The 19,862-nt window shown below is 45.0% G+C and overlaps 1 protein-coding gene across 1 annotated transcript in view; it reads left to right on the top strand.

Annotated features, from left to right (window-relative positions):
* The window catches only part of ATRNL1 (attractin like 1), a 494,725-nt gene extending 475,629 nt beyond the window's left edge, over positions 1-19,096 (top strand). The window contains exon 29 of the mRNA XM_080912593.1: positions 16,914-19,096. Coding sequence (XP_080768719.1) covers positions 16,914-17,035 — 122 coding nt within the window. The 3' untranslated portion in view covers positions 17,036-19,096. The remainder of the gene's footprint in view (positions 1-16,913) is intronic.
* Positions 19,097-19,862: the final 766 nt, after the last annotated feature.

Here is a 19,862-nt window from a genome sequence, read left to right as displayed (position 1 = left end):
GGGAGTCCCCCAGAGAAACAGAAGGCTTACCCCTCAGATCCAGAGCTGTGTTACCCACCAGGGCTTTAGTAGTGATAGCATGGGACCAGGGCCCGCAGCTACCCTGAACAGCATGCTTTATCCACAGTCTCTAGATTCCAGTGAAGGCATCGTGTACATTTTCACAAGCAGATTGGCATTGTCCGGGCTTAGGAAATGTTTATGTTTTAATTCTTGTTAAGTAGAACTTGAATGTTTTCATCAGACAGAATAATGAGGAGCTTGAACTTAATCATCCAACAGTTTTCAAACTTAATACTGCTGGAGTTTCTAAAGAAAAAGAGCCAACCCAAAATATTCCTTAAAATAAAATGAGGCAGCCCTTTGATACATGCAAGAACACAGAATTGTTTTTCACAGTCAGTGAGATTATCATTAGCAAGAATGTTCCACTGGTACTGATTTTGTTTTTTCAAACTGCTGCATTATGGTATAGACAGAATTTTAAAATTTAAAAGCTAATGTGCAAAGCAAACTTTTCATAAAATAATGTGCAGAGAGGAGAGTCATGGGTTAATGTGGAAAGGCAAATTTATTCTATGGCAGCAGAAGGGAGTGAGATGAAAGAAATTCAGAATTCCTACCACAAGGCAAACTCTCAAGCTTGGGAGGGGGGCATGGGGACTCCATTTTCTCCCTTCTGTCCCTCAGGAGAGCGGTGTTTGTCACCACACAGTGACACGGGCTCCCATGAACCACACAGTTTAAAGTGACAAAGAGGGTTTTTTTTTTTTTTGGTTTGTTTTGACTTTTAGTCTTTTTTGACAAGGTATTTCTATGAAGCCTTGGCTAACCTGGAACTCAGAGACCTACCTGCCTCTGCCTCAAGTTCTGGGACTAATACCAATGTACCACCACACATAGCGGATTTTTCTTTTTCTTTTTCTTTTCTTTTCTTTCTTTCTTTTTACAGAATTTTATTGTGCATACCTTTATTTAAGGTTTAAAGTATTTCTGATGGTAGCAAAATTGTTCTGATGGGCTGATCCCATAATATAACTTATTTATATCATCATGTAGCATTTACATATATATGCATATATATAAACACAGTGTGTGTATGCTGTCTACATATATATATATATATATTATATATATATATATATATATATATATATATATATGTATGTGCATGTAAGGCATATGTTTGTTCCATATAAATATTTTAATTACTAAAATGACTCAGAATCTTAGAGTCACTGAGAACAAGGCAGTCAAGGTTGATTCTGTAACTTCCTTGGTGCTTTGGTAAAATTAAAATGAAGTGACAATCAGGAAGCGCCCTACATGAGACGGGACCTTGCTGTGGTCACACTAGGAAAGACCTTTCACTCTGCACTAGAAACGCTGGAACCACGGAGACGGGCTGAACTCACACTTCCTGTGAACCTGTGGTGCCCCCAGTACAAGAAGACAACAGCAAATGAGGTTCACCCTGCCAACTGTTTGCCCCCCTCAGACATACCGGTGCGCGCGGTGAGCCTGGCGAATGAGTTAAACGCTACTTTCTATCTAAACCCTGCATAAATCTTCCCATGCGGGCCGTGGTTCACCAATGTCTGAGCGCTGTGCAGTCTCTCAGACTTAGGGCAGAGCCAACAGGGTTCAGGGCGACCCAAGTGAGTAAGTCTAAGGTGCTGGGAGTTCCCAAAGAAGAAACTGAGAACAGTCTCCGAGTCTGCGGCTCCCTGGACCATTGGGGAGACGCAGCACTGTGACTTCACTGGAGACCGCCCTCCGGACGCACACCTGCTGCTTCTTCAGTGCCTTTACCTCATTTGTGTGAAGCACGTTAACTCCGCCTTCTCTCGGACACAGTGTCTTTTCGTGAAAAAGGAAAGAAAACCAAATCTGCCTTCTTCATGATTAATGCATTTGTCAAACTCTTCCCAAGAAAAGAAAATTAATTTATTGTGTTTTTTTCCCCATGAATGCAAATTAAAGCTGTGAAAACTATTATGGGAAAACTTAACAGTCTTTTTTCTTTTCTTTCCAGAAATTAAAGCTAACTGATTTAATGTTAATGAAAAAAGTTACATTCAGACACAAATTTTAATAACTTTGGTAGAAAGGAAATCTTAGACTTCCTAAGACTTTCCTTACATAAGATTCATGTAGCTTGAACAGAAAGTCATTAAAATGTAATTCTCCATGGTAGATAGTGTATTATTTCATATGAAAGTCTGAAAAAGTTGTTAACAAATGATTCGGTGCACTCTAGGTAGGAGAGTTGTTTTTTGATTAATGATCTCCAATCGAGTGACCTAGGTTCAGTTTCCAATGTCTGCTGTCTCTTCCTGCCCACTGTGTAGATATTCTGTTAAAAACGGAAGTGAGACAAATTCTTCTAAACTAGGAAACAGTTTAGCCTACGTTCATATCGGCAATTCCAAATGTGAATATGTACTTGAAGAATGTTTGGAAACTTTTGATTCATGGGACCCAGTCTGTGTGTGTGTGTGTGTGTGTGTGTGTGTGTGTGTGTGTGTGTGTGTGTGTCTTTAGTAGGAGAATGATATTGTAGGATTACTTTATGACGGTGACCCGTAACTGTTTCTTCCACATTTTGACATGGTTTTCAGTCAGGACGGTGAGGTGGTAAGACAAGGCCTGGCCATGTGTTACTGTTCTTGCACACTGAACAAACCCATCTTTGAGTTCTTGTACTGAAGAAGGCAGCGTCTCTCTGCTGTCCCATCACAGTTACGTTCTCTCAGCTTCCACTCAAGGGGAAGAGGCGTGTGGGCGTTGACTAATCCCAACTGCAGGGGTGATTGCGGTCCTCCTGAAATGGAAAACTGAAGAGGGAGATGCTGTTTGGCTTACCTATTTCTCCACAGAAAGTTATGCACACAATTAAATAACCATTTTATTATTACATTTGCAATATTTGCTAACTAATTCCAGAGGTTGGGTTTAACATGTGTCTCTTTCTGGGAGTCACCGAGAAAGAATCAAGTTTTTCAACGTGTCCCGTCTTATTCTTGTGGTCGACCAAAAGCTAATAAATTAATAAAACAGTTAAATTAAAAATGAATCACGGCCAGCATTTTTTTGGCTGATGTACCCCTAAACCAGACAGGCTGAGAGAAGGAGGAGCCTCTACCTGGTCATGGGGTCCAGTCCTGCCCTGCCCCCGTTCCTCCAGTGGTGGCCTCCGACCGACCCTAGGAGAAGTAAGCTGGTGGAGAGGGAGGCTTTGGGGATTAATACATATTAATTTTTATGTATTAATAAAGAGGTTTTTGCCATATTTTTTGCGCCCACTTTTTAGTTTCGATCTTGGCTGTGTCAGCTCTCTCAAATGTCAGCGATGATTAGGCTACAGTATGGGATAATTAATATGAACTTTTATCTCAAAGCTAATTTTGAGTAATGCTGGAACAAAACATATGTCAATATGTTAAAGATGGGAAGCTGAGCAGATTGCTTTTATGTTTAAAAAAATGCATTTTTCTCCCCACTTTTCAGTTCACCTCCCTTTTCAAATGCCAATCCCTCATGATGAATGTTGGAGAAAGGTTAAGTGGCCTTTAAGAGAAACCGCACTTGGCGTTGGGTGGGTGGATCCGGAAATCTTTCAGCAGAATGTGGCGGGATTTTTTTCGTGATAAGGCATTGGTGGCTTTGGGAAATACAGGTAACTCTTCCTCTAGACCTGCAAACCGAGGGTGTGACTATGGGAGAGACTTTCAGTTTTGTGGTTCATTGCTCATAATCAGTAATTTTTCCCCATTCAGTACTTTATTGGAGAAGTAAAAGGCACATGGTTTGCCCTTTCCCCCTCTAAGAGAGCAAACAGAAGATGTGATTACCTAGAGTGTGTGCTCTCAGGACCCCACTTCCGTTTTGATTATGATGGTGTTAAGTGGCCAAACGGAAAAGCAATCACTGCTATAAACAAATCACTTGTTAGCTGTTAGGAATCTTCCCCTCACACCATTTTGTGGGGAAATTATAAATAGAAAATACTCTTACTCTTTAGTCAAACTTTATTTTCTTAGATGCCGTGCCTCTAGGATTCAATATTAAATTCTGTTTCTTTGTTAAAATCATTTTGCCCTCTAATTATGGGAACACATCCTCCACTGTGCCAGCGTCAGAGGCAGCTGGGTGGTGAACTGGCCCCCTGCCCAGACCTGGGAGCAAGCCTAATTTGAAAACCCTTTACAGAGCACAACTGAGTCCAGGGCTCTCATCGACCGCTGATCACAAGCGCTTTCCTTTACCGACCTGAAAGTATTCTTATCTGTGCCAGCTGAGGCAATTACCAAAGTAGGTAGATGGCATCCAAGGTGAATCTGCCTCATGAAGAGGGCAGACCAGGCCCACTCTCCCATCAGTGACATTTGGGTCACCTTCCCTTCCCAGCCAGCATTCTCTAAGGACACACATACACCAAGATGTCAGCCTCTTCCGACCACTCAACTCATTGATTTGCTGTGAGGAACCTGTAGCAGGCAAAGTGCCTCCCCTGGAGGGGCGCTCCTGAGTAACAGCATGTCCCCAGCAGGGACCCTGAACCCCAGGATTGAGAACTCACTTAATGCCTGGAGATACCTGAGCAGTGTTTATCCCTGTGGATAACAGAAAGTTCAAATCAAAGCCAGATCCTCTGTGATTTACAACTTGAAATTTCCCCATCAATGCTGACTCCGTGACACCTCTCAATTCACAGTAGCCCAAAGGCCTCCTTTATTGTCACAAGACAAAGCACAAGAAAATGATAGGTTTTTTTCCTATCAGAAGAGTCAGGGTTTATGGAAGATGCACAGCCAGGCGCTCAAAACTGCTTCAGGGAGTGAGCGTTTCATTTTTCTGTGCTCCGTGAGGCTGAAGGTCAGTCATCCTGTCAGCTACTGGGATGGCTCAGACCAGCAGGTCCCGAGAGCTTCTCAGGCATCCAAGCAGGCTTACTAATCGCCTTTGAGAAACGGATGGCCCAGCTTTGCTTCCCCAGCAAAGGTTTGTCAAGGAACAGTTACCTCCACACACCTGTTGTTGTTAAAAGTGCCTTTGGCCTTTAGTTTATCTGTAATAACTTTTGTTCAGATAGAAGCCCTAAGACTTATAACAACAACATTGTTGATTACATTGATCACAACATTGATCACAACATTGATATATGATTCCCTGTAATGATCTCCCTCCCAGTTTCACCAAATGGCTGGAAGTGAGGGTTTGATGCAGTTTATTTGACATTATGTAGATGGCTGTGTGTGTTTTCATCTCTTCTAATGTGGCCGTCTTTTAAAAAGCTAGTGAGGTACCCCACAAATGCTGTCCAGGTATGTTGCTTGTCTTAGTTAGGATCTCTACTGCTGTGAAGAGACACCATGACCAAGCCAACTCTTAGAAATGACAACATTTAATTGGGGCTGGCTTCACTGGAGAAGAACCTGATACATTGCATTTACGAAGTCACACATGGCTGGTGAGAGGGTCTTCAAGCCCACCCCCACAGTGACACACTTCCTCCAACAAGGCCACACCCATGCCAACAAGGCCACACCTCCTAATAGTGTCACTCCCTAGGCCTAGCGTGTCCAAACCGCCATGGTGCGGTCAGCCCCACACCGCCCAGACTTTCAGCCTCGAGTTGAAATCATAGGGGACTCTGAGCTGAACCAGTTCTACAGAAAGCATCTGTAGAGATTCTTAACTTCTTGTGCAGACCTCTGAGAGAGGGAACACGAAAGGTGAAACTGAAGGGTCCAGCAGGGAAACAGAGCCTGAATGGGCTTTGCCAGGGTTGGTTTATAGTTCACCGAGGGCTCCAGGGACATTGGGGAGAGCTGTTGCTCGGGCTTTGACACCAGGCCAGTGTGGCAGCTGTTTCTGGTTTTTGTCAGTCTTGTACACAGTGGCCACAGACACTGACCCGTGTTCAGCTGTGATATGGACTGAGAGACTGGGCTCCTCTGCAGCGCTCCCTGCCTGGGTCGAACCTGCCTGGACCTTGGGGATGTCACTGGGAAACACCGAGACACTTGCAGATCATCGTTCCCCCGGGTCACCCCCGTTGACCGCATGAGCCACAGCCATGCTGATGCTGTGACCTTCCTTCCATGCCCACCCCACTCCCTCCCCGCCCGGGCTAGCATCTGGAACCCGAGACTTGTAATCGTGCCTAGCAGCTCACAGCTCTGTTCTCTTCCCCTTCGCCTTCTACTGTCTTCATGTAAAGAAGCATTGGGACATAACAGCGCACCATCCTTATATTCAGCTTCTTCCCAATCAGACTGCAGTAAATGTAAGGAATTAGAGGACCAAACTAGAAGAGCAGGAAACAAAATAGCCCGTGCCCCGGAAGAGAGACCCCGTCCAGCCCGTGCCCGGGAAGAGAGAACCCGTCCAGCCCGTGCCCCGGAAGAGAGACCCGTCGGTTCCTTGACCACTGCTGTCGGGCTCAGACCGAAGCATAAGTTCAAAGCACACGCAGGAGCCCCGCCTGGGTCCTGGTTCTTAAGTGATGAGACCAGATGCTCACTTCTGGACAAATCCTTGAACCCACCCGTCCCCTGACTTCCCGGTGCCCCTGTGGTTCATTCTGTCGTCACATGGTAGCACACGTGAGCAGCGGGCACGCCAGTTACGTCCTGAGGAAAGCGAGCTGGAGTCATACGTGTGAAGAGGCAGAAGTTACCTTACAGCCAACTCTAACGCGCTCCCAAATGATTCCAGGGACACTCTGAGCTGTGAGACAAGAAGAAATGGAAGCTACAAAGTCAGTTGTCTTACAGTTGCCATGGGACGTGGGGTTCCTTACTACAAACAATACCCAGGGGTCATAGTGGCCAGCCCATGGCCACCCTGCCCCTGCCTCTGGTGTTCCAGTCTCCTGCACCGCCAGCCTTCTCGTCTTGTCCTCGTCCTCCTCCCCCTGCCGTGGCCTCCTCCCCTCCACGCAGAGCCTCTGGCTCCCCAGTCCTGCCTCTGGCCCAGCCCAGGAGCACCGGAAGGTTTCTCCTCCTGCCCAGTGTGACGCAGGGGCCAGACCTGTTCCATCCTGTCCCGCCCGGCCTTGACATCAGCCAGTCACACTTGCTCGGATTGTGACACAAAAAGAGGTGCTGCTGCTCTCCCCAGTCAGACTGACCCCCCACAAACGACCTGTGTGTGTCTCCAGACACGCCCCTGAGACATCCCCAGATTGTCACCATCACCGTGACTAGGGCACACAGCCTGACTGACTGTTCACTTGCAGACTTGCAATGCGCAGACATCCAGGCCAGACACGAGGAGTCATCTCTGGGTCTGCCCAGTTCTCTTCCTCACAAGTTTCCCTCTAGAATCCCCTCTCGTGCTCAGCACTGCTGTTCCTTCTCGGAGTTAATAAAAGTAGCCACTCCCCTGCTTCCGTGTGCCCTCCGTGTCTCTCAGTGGCTGAAGCTCTTTCCGGCTGGCAAACCAAAAACCCATGTGCCACAGTTGGTGCCCCCAGGGGCCCTTGCCTTTGCCCCGGCTCGATGCTCGCCGAGAGCAACCAGCTACCCCCCGTCACGCCCTCCCTACGTGTGAACAGACTTGACCTGCACTGCCACTCCTGTCTGCGTGTGTTGGCACGATGCTCCGTGTGCCATCCCGAGGGCAGTGCCTGGCTTTCACACTGTTGATCAATGGCCGCAGAGCGTTGATTTGTGCCTCCTGTGGCTGTTGTCACCCCGACAGTAATTAATGCCTCTGACCACACTGATTTCACATCCCTGGACTGTTTGTTTCCCTCTTCTCTTTGTGCCTATTCTGAAGCTTCACATTCCTCTTTTGCCCGAAAAGTGAGCAGAGCTGGGGCCCCACGATGGGGGGTCAGGTCCCTGCACCCCACCAGCTGTGTGAACTGAACGAGTCACTTCCACACTTGCGCTTCTCGGGCCATCTGTCTAAACCCGAATAAAAATAGCTGTGTGACCCACTTCAGCAGACTGCGTGAGAGAGCGTGCGCGTGCCTGTCATTGGCCCCACGTGAAATAAGTAGCGTGAATTTAACACTTCATTCTCTGTGGGATGCAGATGATGTGCCATTATCAGTGATCTTGGCTACTTTTACTTTTCCTTCTACATAGGCACACTCACTAATACATGGCACACTCACTTATACACGAGCACACTCACTAATACATGGCATACTCACTAATGCATGGCACACTCACTAATACACAGGCACACTCACTAATACATGGCACACTCACTAATACACAGGCACACTCACTAATGCATGGCACACTCACTAATACACAGGCACACTCACTAATACATGGCACACTCACTAATACATGGGCACACTCACTAATACATGGGCACACTCACTAATACATAGGCACACTCACTAATACATAGGCACACTCACTTATACATGGGCACACTCACTAATGCATGGCACACTCACTAATACACAGGCACACTCACTAATACATGGGCACACTCACTAATACATAGGCACACTCACTAATACATAGGCACACTCACTTATACATGGGCACACTCACTAATACATAGGCACACTCACTAATACATAGGCACACTCACTTATACATGGGCACACTCACTAATGCATGGCACAGTCACTAATACACAGGCACACTCACTAATACATGGCACACTCACTAATACACAGCATACTCACTAATACATGCGCACACTCACTAATGCATGGGCACACTCACTAATGTATGGACAGTGCACACATGTCACAGAAGTTCTCACAAGCACTGTCACTGTTTTTGAGAGACTCCAGCCACGAGAACTGAATTCAGTATTGGCTCACTGCTCATACTGTCGCAGTCTTGCTGTCTGTGAGTCCTCCAGTCTGTCTTCCTGTGTTGTCCCCTTATTTGGCATCCAACAGATGAATGAATGAATGAATGAATGAATGAATGAATGAATGAATACCAAAAGACAGCATCACAATTATGCAATTCCAGTGCTTTCTCTGTTCCTATTTGGCTTGAAACTTTTCATATGAAGGTGGTGATGGTGATGATGATGGTGGTGATGATGGTGATGGTGGTGATGATGGTGATGGTGGTGGTGATGGTGGTGGTGATGATGATGATGGTGATGATGATGATGATGATGGTGGTGATGGAGATGGTGATGATGGTGATGGTGATGATGGTGATGGTGGTGGTGATGGTGGTGGTGGTGATGATGATGATGATGGTGGTGGTGATGGAGATGGTGGTGATGATGGTGATGGTGGTGGTGATGGTGGTGATGGTTGTGGTGGTGATGGTGATGGTGGTGGTGATGGTGATGATGATGATGATGGTGGTGGTGATGGAGATGGTGATGATGGTGATGGTGATGATGGTGATGGTGATGGTGATGATGGTGGTGGTGATGATGATGATGATGGTGGTGGTGATGATGATGGTGATGGTGATGATGGTGATGGTGATGATGATGGTGATGGTGATGGAGATGGTGATGATGGTGATGGTGATGATGATGATGATGGTGGTGGTGATGGAGATGGTGGTGATGATGGTGATGGTGATGATGGAGATGGTGGTGATGATGATGATGATGATGATGATGATGATGATATCATTTTTCTTTATCTTTTTACCCTCCGAGCCCCCATATACCTTCCCTTACTCCCTTTCAAATTATTCATGTGCTCCTTTGTTTAAACTGCTGCATGCATGTATGTACATATAAATATACATCACTATATATAATGTCCCCAGGCTGTATCATGTTACTTGTATGTGTGTTTTCATGGCTGACGATTCGATATTGGAGAACCAGTGTGCTCCTCCCTGGGGCGACTGTTTCTCCCACTCAGCATCTCTTAGCTGCCTGGAGCTCTTGGTGGAGGCTCGAGGCCCCACGGATCCACTTTAGTTTGTTCTTGTTTGGCTCATGTTCGGACCGTTGTGTGGGTGAAGCTGCGTGGGTGTTTAGGAGTTGGGAGTTTTCGAGGTATTTTTAGTTTGTTGATCAACTCCGTGTAACACTTTACAGCTTACACAACATCCTTGCACACATAATTTCATTTGGTTGAGAAATACTAAAGTACAATTTTATATACGATGAAAAGTCAAACATGACTGCTGTTAAAATATTGCCATTTTGGAGTTTCTCAGCTAGTAATGAACACTTCGAAATTCAGGATGACTGAATTTAAAATGAGGGATGATTATGTATTATAATTGTTATTGGGGTCTTAGTCTAATTTGTTTCAAGACTTATTATGTAGGGCTAGACTAACCTAAACCTTACAGTTTCCTGCCTCGGCTCCCAAAGGGCTGCACAGAAGAAGGAAGTCTCAACTGAGTTCCAGATTTACTTCCAAGCTTAGAGAGCTGGTGTGGTAAAGGCTGGGTTCTGTTCATGTCCGGACTGTAAAATAAAAATCACATAGAAGAGCCAAGTAAAAATTATTCTACAGTAAAATTAAATTTAGAACCAATGAGATATAGAGAAGCCCCACTTGCTAAGCATCATGGGAATTCATGTTACATCATGATTTGAGAGAGTACATTCCACCCAATGAGGGACCAGATCCTACGAAGTCCAGGCTATGCCCAGCACTGTTACAGAACACTGGTTAAAGTGTTCATAGAATTTGCAGAATTACATTTTCTATAACTAAACACAGTACCTATAAATTAAATAATAACAGAATATTATCATGTGTTAAAGGCCAAATGGAATTTTATAAACAGAATCCAGAGTTTGCTTAAACACTTGGCTCTGTAGTGGTCAGTCATTTTCAGTAGGTAAAAGGAAGCCTTTCTCTAAGCTCTCAGACAAGTGTCACTGATATATTTGTCATTCCAGTGTCTGGAGCACTTGAAGTACTTCAGTTTTTATTCAACAATGTAACCTTTGGAGGTTTGCCTAATAATGACTTCACTTGTGCTGGCCCTCCAGAAGATAAATTAAAATGGAAATGCATATTTCCTAATTATGCATCCAGCCGTGGCCAAATATTGGCAAGCCTGGGCCGTGCTGAATGTTCAATGGCATCCACACAATGGCAAGAGTGTGTGACATCAAAGTTTCCCAAAGTCACTTTCTTAATCATGTGAAGGATCGCCCAGGCTCTGAGCTCAAGTATGTGGCTATATAGAATCAGAAGGAAAACATTTAAGCACCCCAGCATGGTATTTCCATTTAAATCTGATTACAGTGAAATAAAACTGTAGCCATTAAAGGTTTAGAAGAACTACAAATACAAGCCGTAAAAGAAGACAGATAGCAAATGAGGTAGTAAAGCATTTCGGCGGGGCACACGGTTTATGGCGTTCATTCCGTCTTCCCGAAGCAGACTGCGGTCCACTGCAGACCCTGCGCCGGTCTCTGAACTCCACTTAAACCTGCAATTAACCTTTCACGCCTAATGAAGCTGTTTTCCTGCAAAATTAAAATATATAGGGGCGCTGGCTTTTACACAGACCTGGGAGGAAAGCACTTCAAAATGAAAGGCTCTTTCAAGGCTTGGGGACCAATGTGAGCGGGAAGTGCGACATGCGTGTGTGAGGGGGAACCGCTCCTCCCGGGCAGTGCCACTCCACCTCCGTGTCTCATTTCTGTGCTTATTGGTTGGTTTTGCTTGATAAACGTGCGCCCATAGCTTCGTGACTCACTGCCAAAGCCTCCGGTTGCCCTCAGTTCCATCGTGGGAAGACCCAGGTTTTAACAAACAATAACTAAACTCCTGACGCGATCCTCGTGCTCGGAGAAGATGCATTTGCCAGTTGAGGGTTGATTATCCGCTGTTTATGCTCCATTCCTGTCCCCGCAAGCTTTCAGGAGGACGCAGGTGTAGTTCAGGTTACAACTAAGCGTAATCTTTGCACATTTTTCTACCCACTCAGAGAATAGCTGCGGTAACTTTTGGCACCCAACACTGTGACTGCCGAACCAAGCCCATTTTCTGAGGGAAATCCTGATGAAGGCCTCCACTTCCTTCACCGATTATCCCCACCCGTGTGACCCAGGGCGACACTCTGGAAACGCCAGGAGGTCATGGGAGGTGGGGAAACAGGAGAAGGGCTTTCTTACTTACATGGTTTCAACTTGGAATTTAAATGTTGTCACAGTGTCATGTGTTTAAGGATTAGAAGTTTGAAGAGCTAAGGCTTACAGTAAATATTTAAACCCTAGCACTTTTGTTGAATCCACGGGTACATGTGGATGCCCATTCTGGCTGCCTGCAGTGTTAGCGCGTCACCGTGACATGGGAAATGAAATTCCTTCAGACCGCCAGTCTAAAATAATGAACTGTTCCCACAGTTAATTGTGTTGCCTTAATAACAAGGAACTATTGGAGGCCCAGAGAGCACAAGACGTGGGTTTCGTCAGATGGTTTGTGTGACGTTCTGAAAATTGATCCTCTGAGGGGGGCTGATTTTACAGGAACTCTAGTGGAGATCAGCACTTACCACTACATGGGATCTGATGACACACCTCCTCCCCTGGTCCTTTCCGGAAAGGCTCTGACAGGAGAAGCTCTGGGCTCTCCAGACTGGAGACAGTAGGCGTGGCAGGCACTCTCGGAAGCTGTCTCTGGTTCCTTTGTTGGCACTGGTCTTGTCTGCTCATCCCCAACACCGCACAGCCTGTGTGGATCCAAACCTCAGTGTGCAGCGTGAAAACTAGTGAAAGCTCTTCGTTTCAAGAACTCTGTTAGAAGGGAGTTAGCCACCCTCGGTCAGAGCATTCAGGCTGTGGAGGGGGCGTCAGAGGACGAGCGGACGCTGTTGTGTCTATGGGGCTGTAACAGGCTGACTAGAAGGGCAGTGCCCTGTGCAGGTTGTGGTGAATGTTTCCTTTTCCCAGCGGTCCCTTGTCGAAACTGAAGACAAGACTTCTGTTGGCTGCCATGCTATGCCTTAAGCCCTAAGGGCCTGGAAGGACAGACAGTCATTGCTGATTTTGTGAACAGCCTGTTGCTCCCTGGATCCTGGGCTGTTCGGTGAAGCCCAGAGTCTGCTTTCTGAGCCGGCAGCTGATGATGACCTGAACTGTTTTAATTTAGGATCTGAATATTTTCTCCATCTTTGGCCTATGCCCTAGCATGCTCTAGGGGACAAGAAAGAGGTAATGTTCTTCCCTCAAAAGCTATGAAATTGGCTTTTCTTGTTGTCATTTAATAAAAGCAGATTCCTCTAAATAACAGAGAACGCCAAGGCCTAAAGCTAGAGATTAGATTTGGGAAGATGGGCCTGCTTCTATCTCCCTCACATTTGCAGGTAGGATGATTGGGTTGTTCTGGTGATATAAAGTTTACCATACATCAGACAGGAAGAAATGCAAAATTAGAAATAAAATTCTTACATTTGACATTCAAGATACACGAACATAAACAATTGATATGATCTTTGCACTGTTCATAATTATGAAATTATAAGCACCTGATGGGCCACAAACCATAGGGTCTGGTCTGGGATCCAAGCTTAACTCTGAATGAAAATGTCATTTAACCTATGCAAAGGATAAAAGTGACCCTGGGTGTTCTCTATAACTACACGGGGTAGACACTTAAATACCAGTGTCCAACCACTCCCAAGGTTCCCAGCATGCTATGTAGAGCCTAAAAACATCGTTCATTTCCATAAGGAAGTACAAAAAAAAGCTTAAAAGTTCAGTTCAAAGTAAGCATGATTTTCAGGGGTTTTGTTTTTTGTCTGTTAACTAAAATGTGGTACACAAGTTTTCAGTTCATTGTGTTCCGAGGATTCAGAATCTAGAATAAGCAGGGGATGCTCCGAGGAACACTGCTTTAGTTAGGCTTTTGGCATTGTATACCCCCCTCACATACACACAAAACATGTGAATTAGCGGAGAATGTCCTATCCTGGCATCTGAAGCTTTATAACCTAATTCCTGGTACCATGTCTGCTGTAAGGAGCAGCATTTGGAGCTACATGTAAGAGCTCTGGCATGACCTCATATTTGGGTATAGTAACAGTGTAAATGGCCTCTGCCCGCAGTAAAGGGGTCATTTACTGTTCCTTATATTTGGCTGCCTCTGGATGAGTTGGTGCGAGGGGTGATCTAGCAGGAAGCTGGGAATTATGAGAATTGTGCCAGGAGCCCTGAGGAAACTTGAGATCTGCTCCATCTGAACTTTCAGTGAGCATAACCAAAGGCTATTCTTTTAAAAATTAAAATTCTTTACATCCATGAGCTAAAGAAATAAAATATTGACCATGAGTAAACCCTACAACAAAATTCTTGAACTTCAGGAGTTCATGTTTGTCAGTGGACAAGAATACACTTATTTTACGTCTGAGCCAGCATTATCCTTACAAGTTTCAGAGTAATATTAAGGGTCTGAAAGGGTGTTGCCGTGGGCTGTAATCTCTTTTCCGTCCAGCCAGAGCTGCTCCTCCACCAGCACTTGCTGTCACCAGACGTCCTTGAGTTTATTCCCTCCCAAACAGAACACGTCCCATCAGGAGCTCACTACACTCCTTCTCCAACTCTGCTTCCATGTACAGAAATCTCTCTCCAGTGTTTAACACCTTAATCTGGGGGCTCAGATCCTCTGGCACACCCCCTTACTCAGCCTTCAGATTTGCTTACTCAGGTGGGCCAAAGACTACCAAAATCTACTTTGAGAGGACCTAGTGTGCCAATGACCAACCTGGGCTTGGAGAGAGATTCTTAGAGAGGATGACCAAGATGTCTGGGAGCAGGGAAACAAATGACTCGGAATCAAATCATGGGTCCACACTGACAGCCTGCGCTCTGTTCGAGATGGCTCCCTAGACAGCTCTCTGTAGATACGCTCTGCTCAAGACAGCTCTGTAGAGACAGCTGCATGCTAGAGGCAGCTCTTTCATGATAGAGAAAAATTCTAAAAGCTCTCTGGATAGCATTTGAGTTTTTTGACCAATGTCAGAAAAGCTGCTAGAAAGGAATCCTTGGATTTTTCTGACCAAGCCAGAAATTGTCTCAGAAAATATTTTAAAAGTGATTCTGTGGTTTTCCAATCAAAATAAGAAACCTGGAGAAAAATTCTAAAAGAGCTATTAGCTCTTCACGCAGTTCTCTCTGGGTAGCTGCTAGAAAATATTCTAAAGGAGCTATGTTAGCTCTACAAGCCATTCTTGGGATTTCCTACTAAGGTCAGAAATCCCATTAGAAAAAAAAATTCTAAGAGTCCTGTTCACTCTCTGTGGATTTTCCATTCTAGAAATCTTCAGACTGCTTAGCACTTGCTAAACAAACAAACAAACAAACAAACAAATTCTAAAAAAGAACTGTCATCTCTCCTGATAGCTAATCTCTTGCAGAACAAAAACCCAGTTTTTTATTTAAATATCAATTTAATCATTTACTCCAGGTTCCCTCTTGACCACCCCACGAATCAACATTTCATGACCTTAGCACTTTGATTTTTAAATGAAAACAGCAAGTACATTTTTTTAACATAGCAAATGAATTCAGAGATCTGCCTGCCTTTGTAATAATAAACCTAGCTGGGTGGGATCCCATCCTGAGATTACCATTCTGACCATGCCTGGACCTAAATTCCCTCTGTCCCAAGATGGCCTTGAACTCAGGAATCTGCCTGCCTTTTCGTGTCTTTCTGACAAGCTGGCACATAGTGCAGTTGCCTCTGTTTTTCTAAGTATGTGAAGGCTCTCATAGAACTTATATTGCATCTTTATGTTTTGTATAGTGATATATTTCTGAACTCATGTTTTCAGAGTTGTTTCCCACAGCCTTAAGGGCTGCCCTGAAGGTCTCAGTGCTTAACATTTTACTGAGGCTTTATCCACATTCTTGCCTTCCAGACGCGTTGCCATCTCTGATTATCATAGAGTATTAAACCTTGGCAGAGAGGTCGTTCCTCTAAGGAGAAAAATAAAGTAAAACATACAAATAAGCCTTATGCCCACAGCAACCACCAGCTGTCATGGAGGCCCATGCCCTGCTGACTCTGTCCCAGGGGTGGGAACCATGTCACATTGTCCCTTACATGGCCAAGGAGTACTTAGCATCCACCTCTGATAAGGTCCTTCTAAGGTTAGATGACCTTCCACAGGACCTCCTTTGTCTCATGCTCCCTCGTTGACATTTTTTTTTTTCTGTTCAGAAGTTCCTGAGTTCTCTTCCCACCAGATTGCATTTGGAGCTTATGTAGGATAAATTAGCCCAGGAGAAAAGGATGATTCAGTGTTATCTTGTGTGGGAGAATTCCCCAAACAAAGCCCTTCCTTGGGAAGCATGAAGATGCCCATGGGATGTAAGGACTGGGTCAGGTCACTTCAAAGTCAACTCCTTAAGGCCCTGGGGTCCTTCTGCCAGGTCTTAAACAAGGCTAAGCAGTCCAGCTCAGAGACAAAGGATGGGAATTTCTTTTGCTTTACTTAAGAATTACAGGACTTCCCAGAAACAATGTGCAGTGCTTCTGGGGACAGAGAAAGATAACTTAGTCCTGCACAGGAAGCTTTGGGGACAGGACTGTATAACAATGCAGCAGCTATGTGATAGGCACTGGTGGAGAGCCACAGACCTCAAGTGATAATCTCATATTAATGTTCAGGATTTTTTTTTCCCCAGAAACTTAACTGTGATCTAAGCTTCTCTTAAAAGGCACACCTAGTGAGTTTTTTTTATAGAATCAAAACCAAAATTGTACCCTTGGAGCTTCCCAGTGCATTCAGAGCAAACCTGTGTTCAGGCATAGACATAAGGCAAGGTACAGTGTGCACAACTGGACTGTCACGTTTCCCAGGCTCTGACTCGTTGCCCAGTGTTTTAGTCACTTTCCTGTTCTTCTTCTGTGTGTTGCCCACTGCTAGATCATCAGTCAGAACCTAAGCATTTCATGGGTGTTAACATCACCCGAAGCCACCTCCATCTACTGTGATGTCTGTGAGAGTCTAAATACCTTTCTCCTTCCTTTCCAGGTCTTGCTATCGCCAGTGCCCTGATAGATATTTCCCAGCAGAAGCCTTCTGATAATAAAGACAAGACTTCTGGAGTCCGCAATCGGAAGCACCTCTCCACACGACAAGGAACTTGTGTCTGAGAGCGGGAACCAGACTATGTGCCGACTTACTTCACAGATGGCTTCTGTTAAGGCTGCCCTGTGGCCCTGGGTCTCACAGAGGATAATGTCCTATGATCCAGGGCCAGGTGCAGTTCCCTCTAAGTGGGCAATGTCTCAAGAGGCCAGAGACTGACAGTGAGGTGTTGGCTTGTTTGTTTTTTTAAGTAACAGTATTGAGGGTCACAAGTGATAAAGTCAGGTTTTATGGCTCTCTTTGGCTTGGAGCTAACATAACTTAGTATGGACAAAGATGTATATTGTTTCTTAATGCAGATGGAAATATGTAATTCATATAAATCAACTGTTTATATCCCACAACTTTAAAGAAAGACATTTTATAATGCTTGAACAATGAGAAATGTACAGTTTTTGTTTTTGTTTTTGTTTTTGTTTTTGCTTCCTTAGCAAACTTAGGTCATTGGCATCAGAGTAGGAAAGGAACAAGCCCTGGCAGCTGTGACCGCCATTTTATCTTCTTATAAACATGAAAGCAAGGCTTCCATTTAATAGGCTGCAGGTCACGTGTTTAAATTCTCCATGTGACCACACGGTCTCCAGAGTCATTTCGAGACTGTAACAGTTTTCAGCTAACGGGAACATAAGAGCGGAGAGTCAGAAAGTTCGTCAGAATTCTGAGTGGGGGAAACTCCCAAAGTGAGAGACACGGAAGAGGCTGCGTAGTGGTCAGTGTCCCCTCCTCCCACAAGCAGCCTCCAGTTCCATAACCTGAAGAGCCAAACCTGCCATTCGGTAGCAGAGCTTCTGGTCCACCCGAGACGCTTTGGTGCCAGGCCGGAGTCGTTCTTCTGCGTCTTCACAAGAATGTGTCATCTTCTCCCAGCTTTCTGCTGTTGGCCACTTCGTATTTACAAATGTTATGAAATGTATGGTAAAGGTAGCGCTTTCCAAGTTCCCTGCTACCAACTTCTTCCTGCAGAATGCCAGCAGAGGAGCGGGGTGGGCAAGCCTCAGCAAGATTCCTGTCTCCAGCAGTCACGTGGTGCTGTGAGGAGTCCACATTCTAAAGACAAAGTCATTGCTGGCCACACGCAAAGCTCCCCTAACGACACAGAGCCCTGATCAGAGCAGAGAGGAAGAAGGGCAAACGTGGGAGCCCAGGACCGCTGAGAGCCGCCATCAGCAGCAACTCACTGAAGCTCACTCAGCCTGGGGAGACTCACTGGAAATACAGGAACATTGCCCACGATTCCCGGAGCTGCTGCACTCTCTGTAGTTTAACATGAAAGCCATTCCATCCGGTCAGTTTTAAGTACAGTATGCATACTTTTCATGTTCTTTGGAATCCAGGAAGGTGAGGACACTTTACAGTTAGTTACTGCATGTCCTGGTTGTACAGTAGCCGACTATGACCGTATCGCAATATTGAGTATTTATTTCAAATTCCATGTATACATAGCTTCATTTGACGAGGACAGAGTGTAATACGCGACAGAAATGACCACAGACTATGTAGTTGCATCTTATAAAGCATAGTTAGGTTGCATCTAACCATGACTGTCTTATTTTGATACCTAGCCTTTTGGATATAGCTTATATTCCTTATGTTGGCATGATTGATTCTCCTACTCTATTTTCCATGCACTTGAAATCAGACAAATTTGTAGAATAGTTTTAGTAATTTTCTCTACAGCCTGTGGGGTTTGGGTTGGGGAGGGGGCGGTGGTCGTTGGTACTTCCCAAGACATTTTCTTTCAGAAGACTCGTTGAGCTGAACTTGTGAATGTCTCCTAAAGACAATCAAGTAATTCAATCACCTTCCTTTGGACACTTTTCATGATGATTTTCCCCCATGAAATTGGCGGCACTGGTCCCTGTAAAGAAATAGTTATTTGAAAATAAAGTGGTTGCAGTCTGGTTAGTTGCCAACGCCGTCACTAGAGGAAGCTCACACAGTGAAGGTAGACCAGGCCTGTGGAGGAGCCATATAGGCTCATCCACTGTGGATCTCCCGGGTTCTTAAAACTTTACCATTTTTGAGTTTTAGATAATTATGGAATTATGTCACACTCTGCCATTAGCTCTGTGGCCAATTATTCAATACATTCTCAGCTTACAAAGCTTTTTACTGGAAATAAAATTCTTCACCCCGGGTGAAGAGAACCAAAAAGACTTCATTCTCTGTGTCTTCCTCCTGCCCCCACTGCACATCCTAAATGCAAATTTTCCTCTGAGAACTGAGAAGTTCAAATGGCTGGTTCTCTTGAAAACCCTTTAAATGGAGTTTTGCTCACTTCAGCACAGAGTGACGTGGGAAGGGATCCTAGCAGGTAAGTCTCACGCCGACAAGGCTGAGCACTTTCAGTTGACAGGAATGGAGTTTTGACACTAACTCATAAACATTCTTTGGACAATGAGAAAAGTCCTGGTGAAAACATGGTGTGCTTGTGTTTATGGGTCTGTTTGGTAAGTTTTAAAGAGAGTTAAGATGCTTAGAATTGCTTCCAAGGAGTAACAAGCTAAGTTAGTGATAAGCAGAGAGGAAAGTGCTCTGTACTGTTAGTGTGTGAGTGGCATGCACGTGTGTGTGCTTGTGCACGTACGTAAGTATAAGAGTGTGTGCATGCATGTGAGAGTATATTAGTGTGAGAGTGTGTCTGTGAGTGTGAAAGTGAGTGTGAGAGTGTGTCTATGTGTGTGAAACTGTGTACATGTGCATGTGTGTGCATGTTTGCATGCACGTGTACATGTAGAGCCAAACGTTGGTTTCCGGTGTCTTCTTTAATCTTCATTTCCTTGATTTGCTCCAATTTGATTTGTGAGACAGGATCTCTCACTGAGCCTGGGG

Source organism: Micromys minutus (genome assembly GCF_963924665.1).
Source record: "Micromys minutus genome assembly, chromosome: 2".
In the NCBI taxonomy this organism is placed as follows: Eukaryota; Metazoa; Chordata; class Mammalia; order Rodentia; family Muridae; genus Micromys; species Micromys minutus.
The sequence above is the reverse complement of the archived record's forward strand: the minus strand, read 5'-3'. Positions and strand labels throughout refer to the sequence as shown.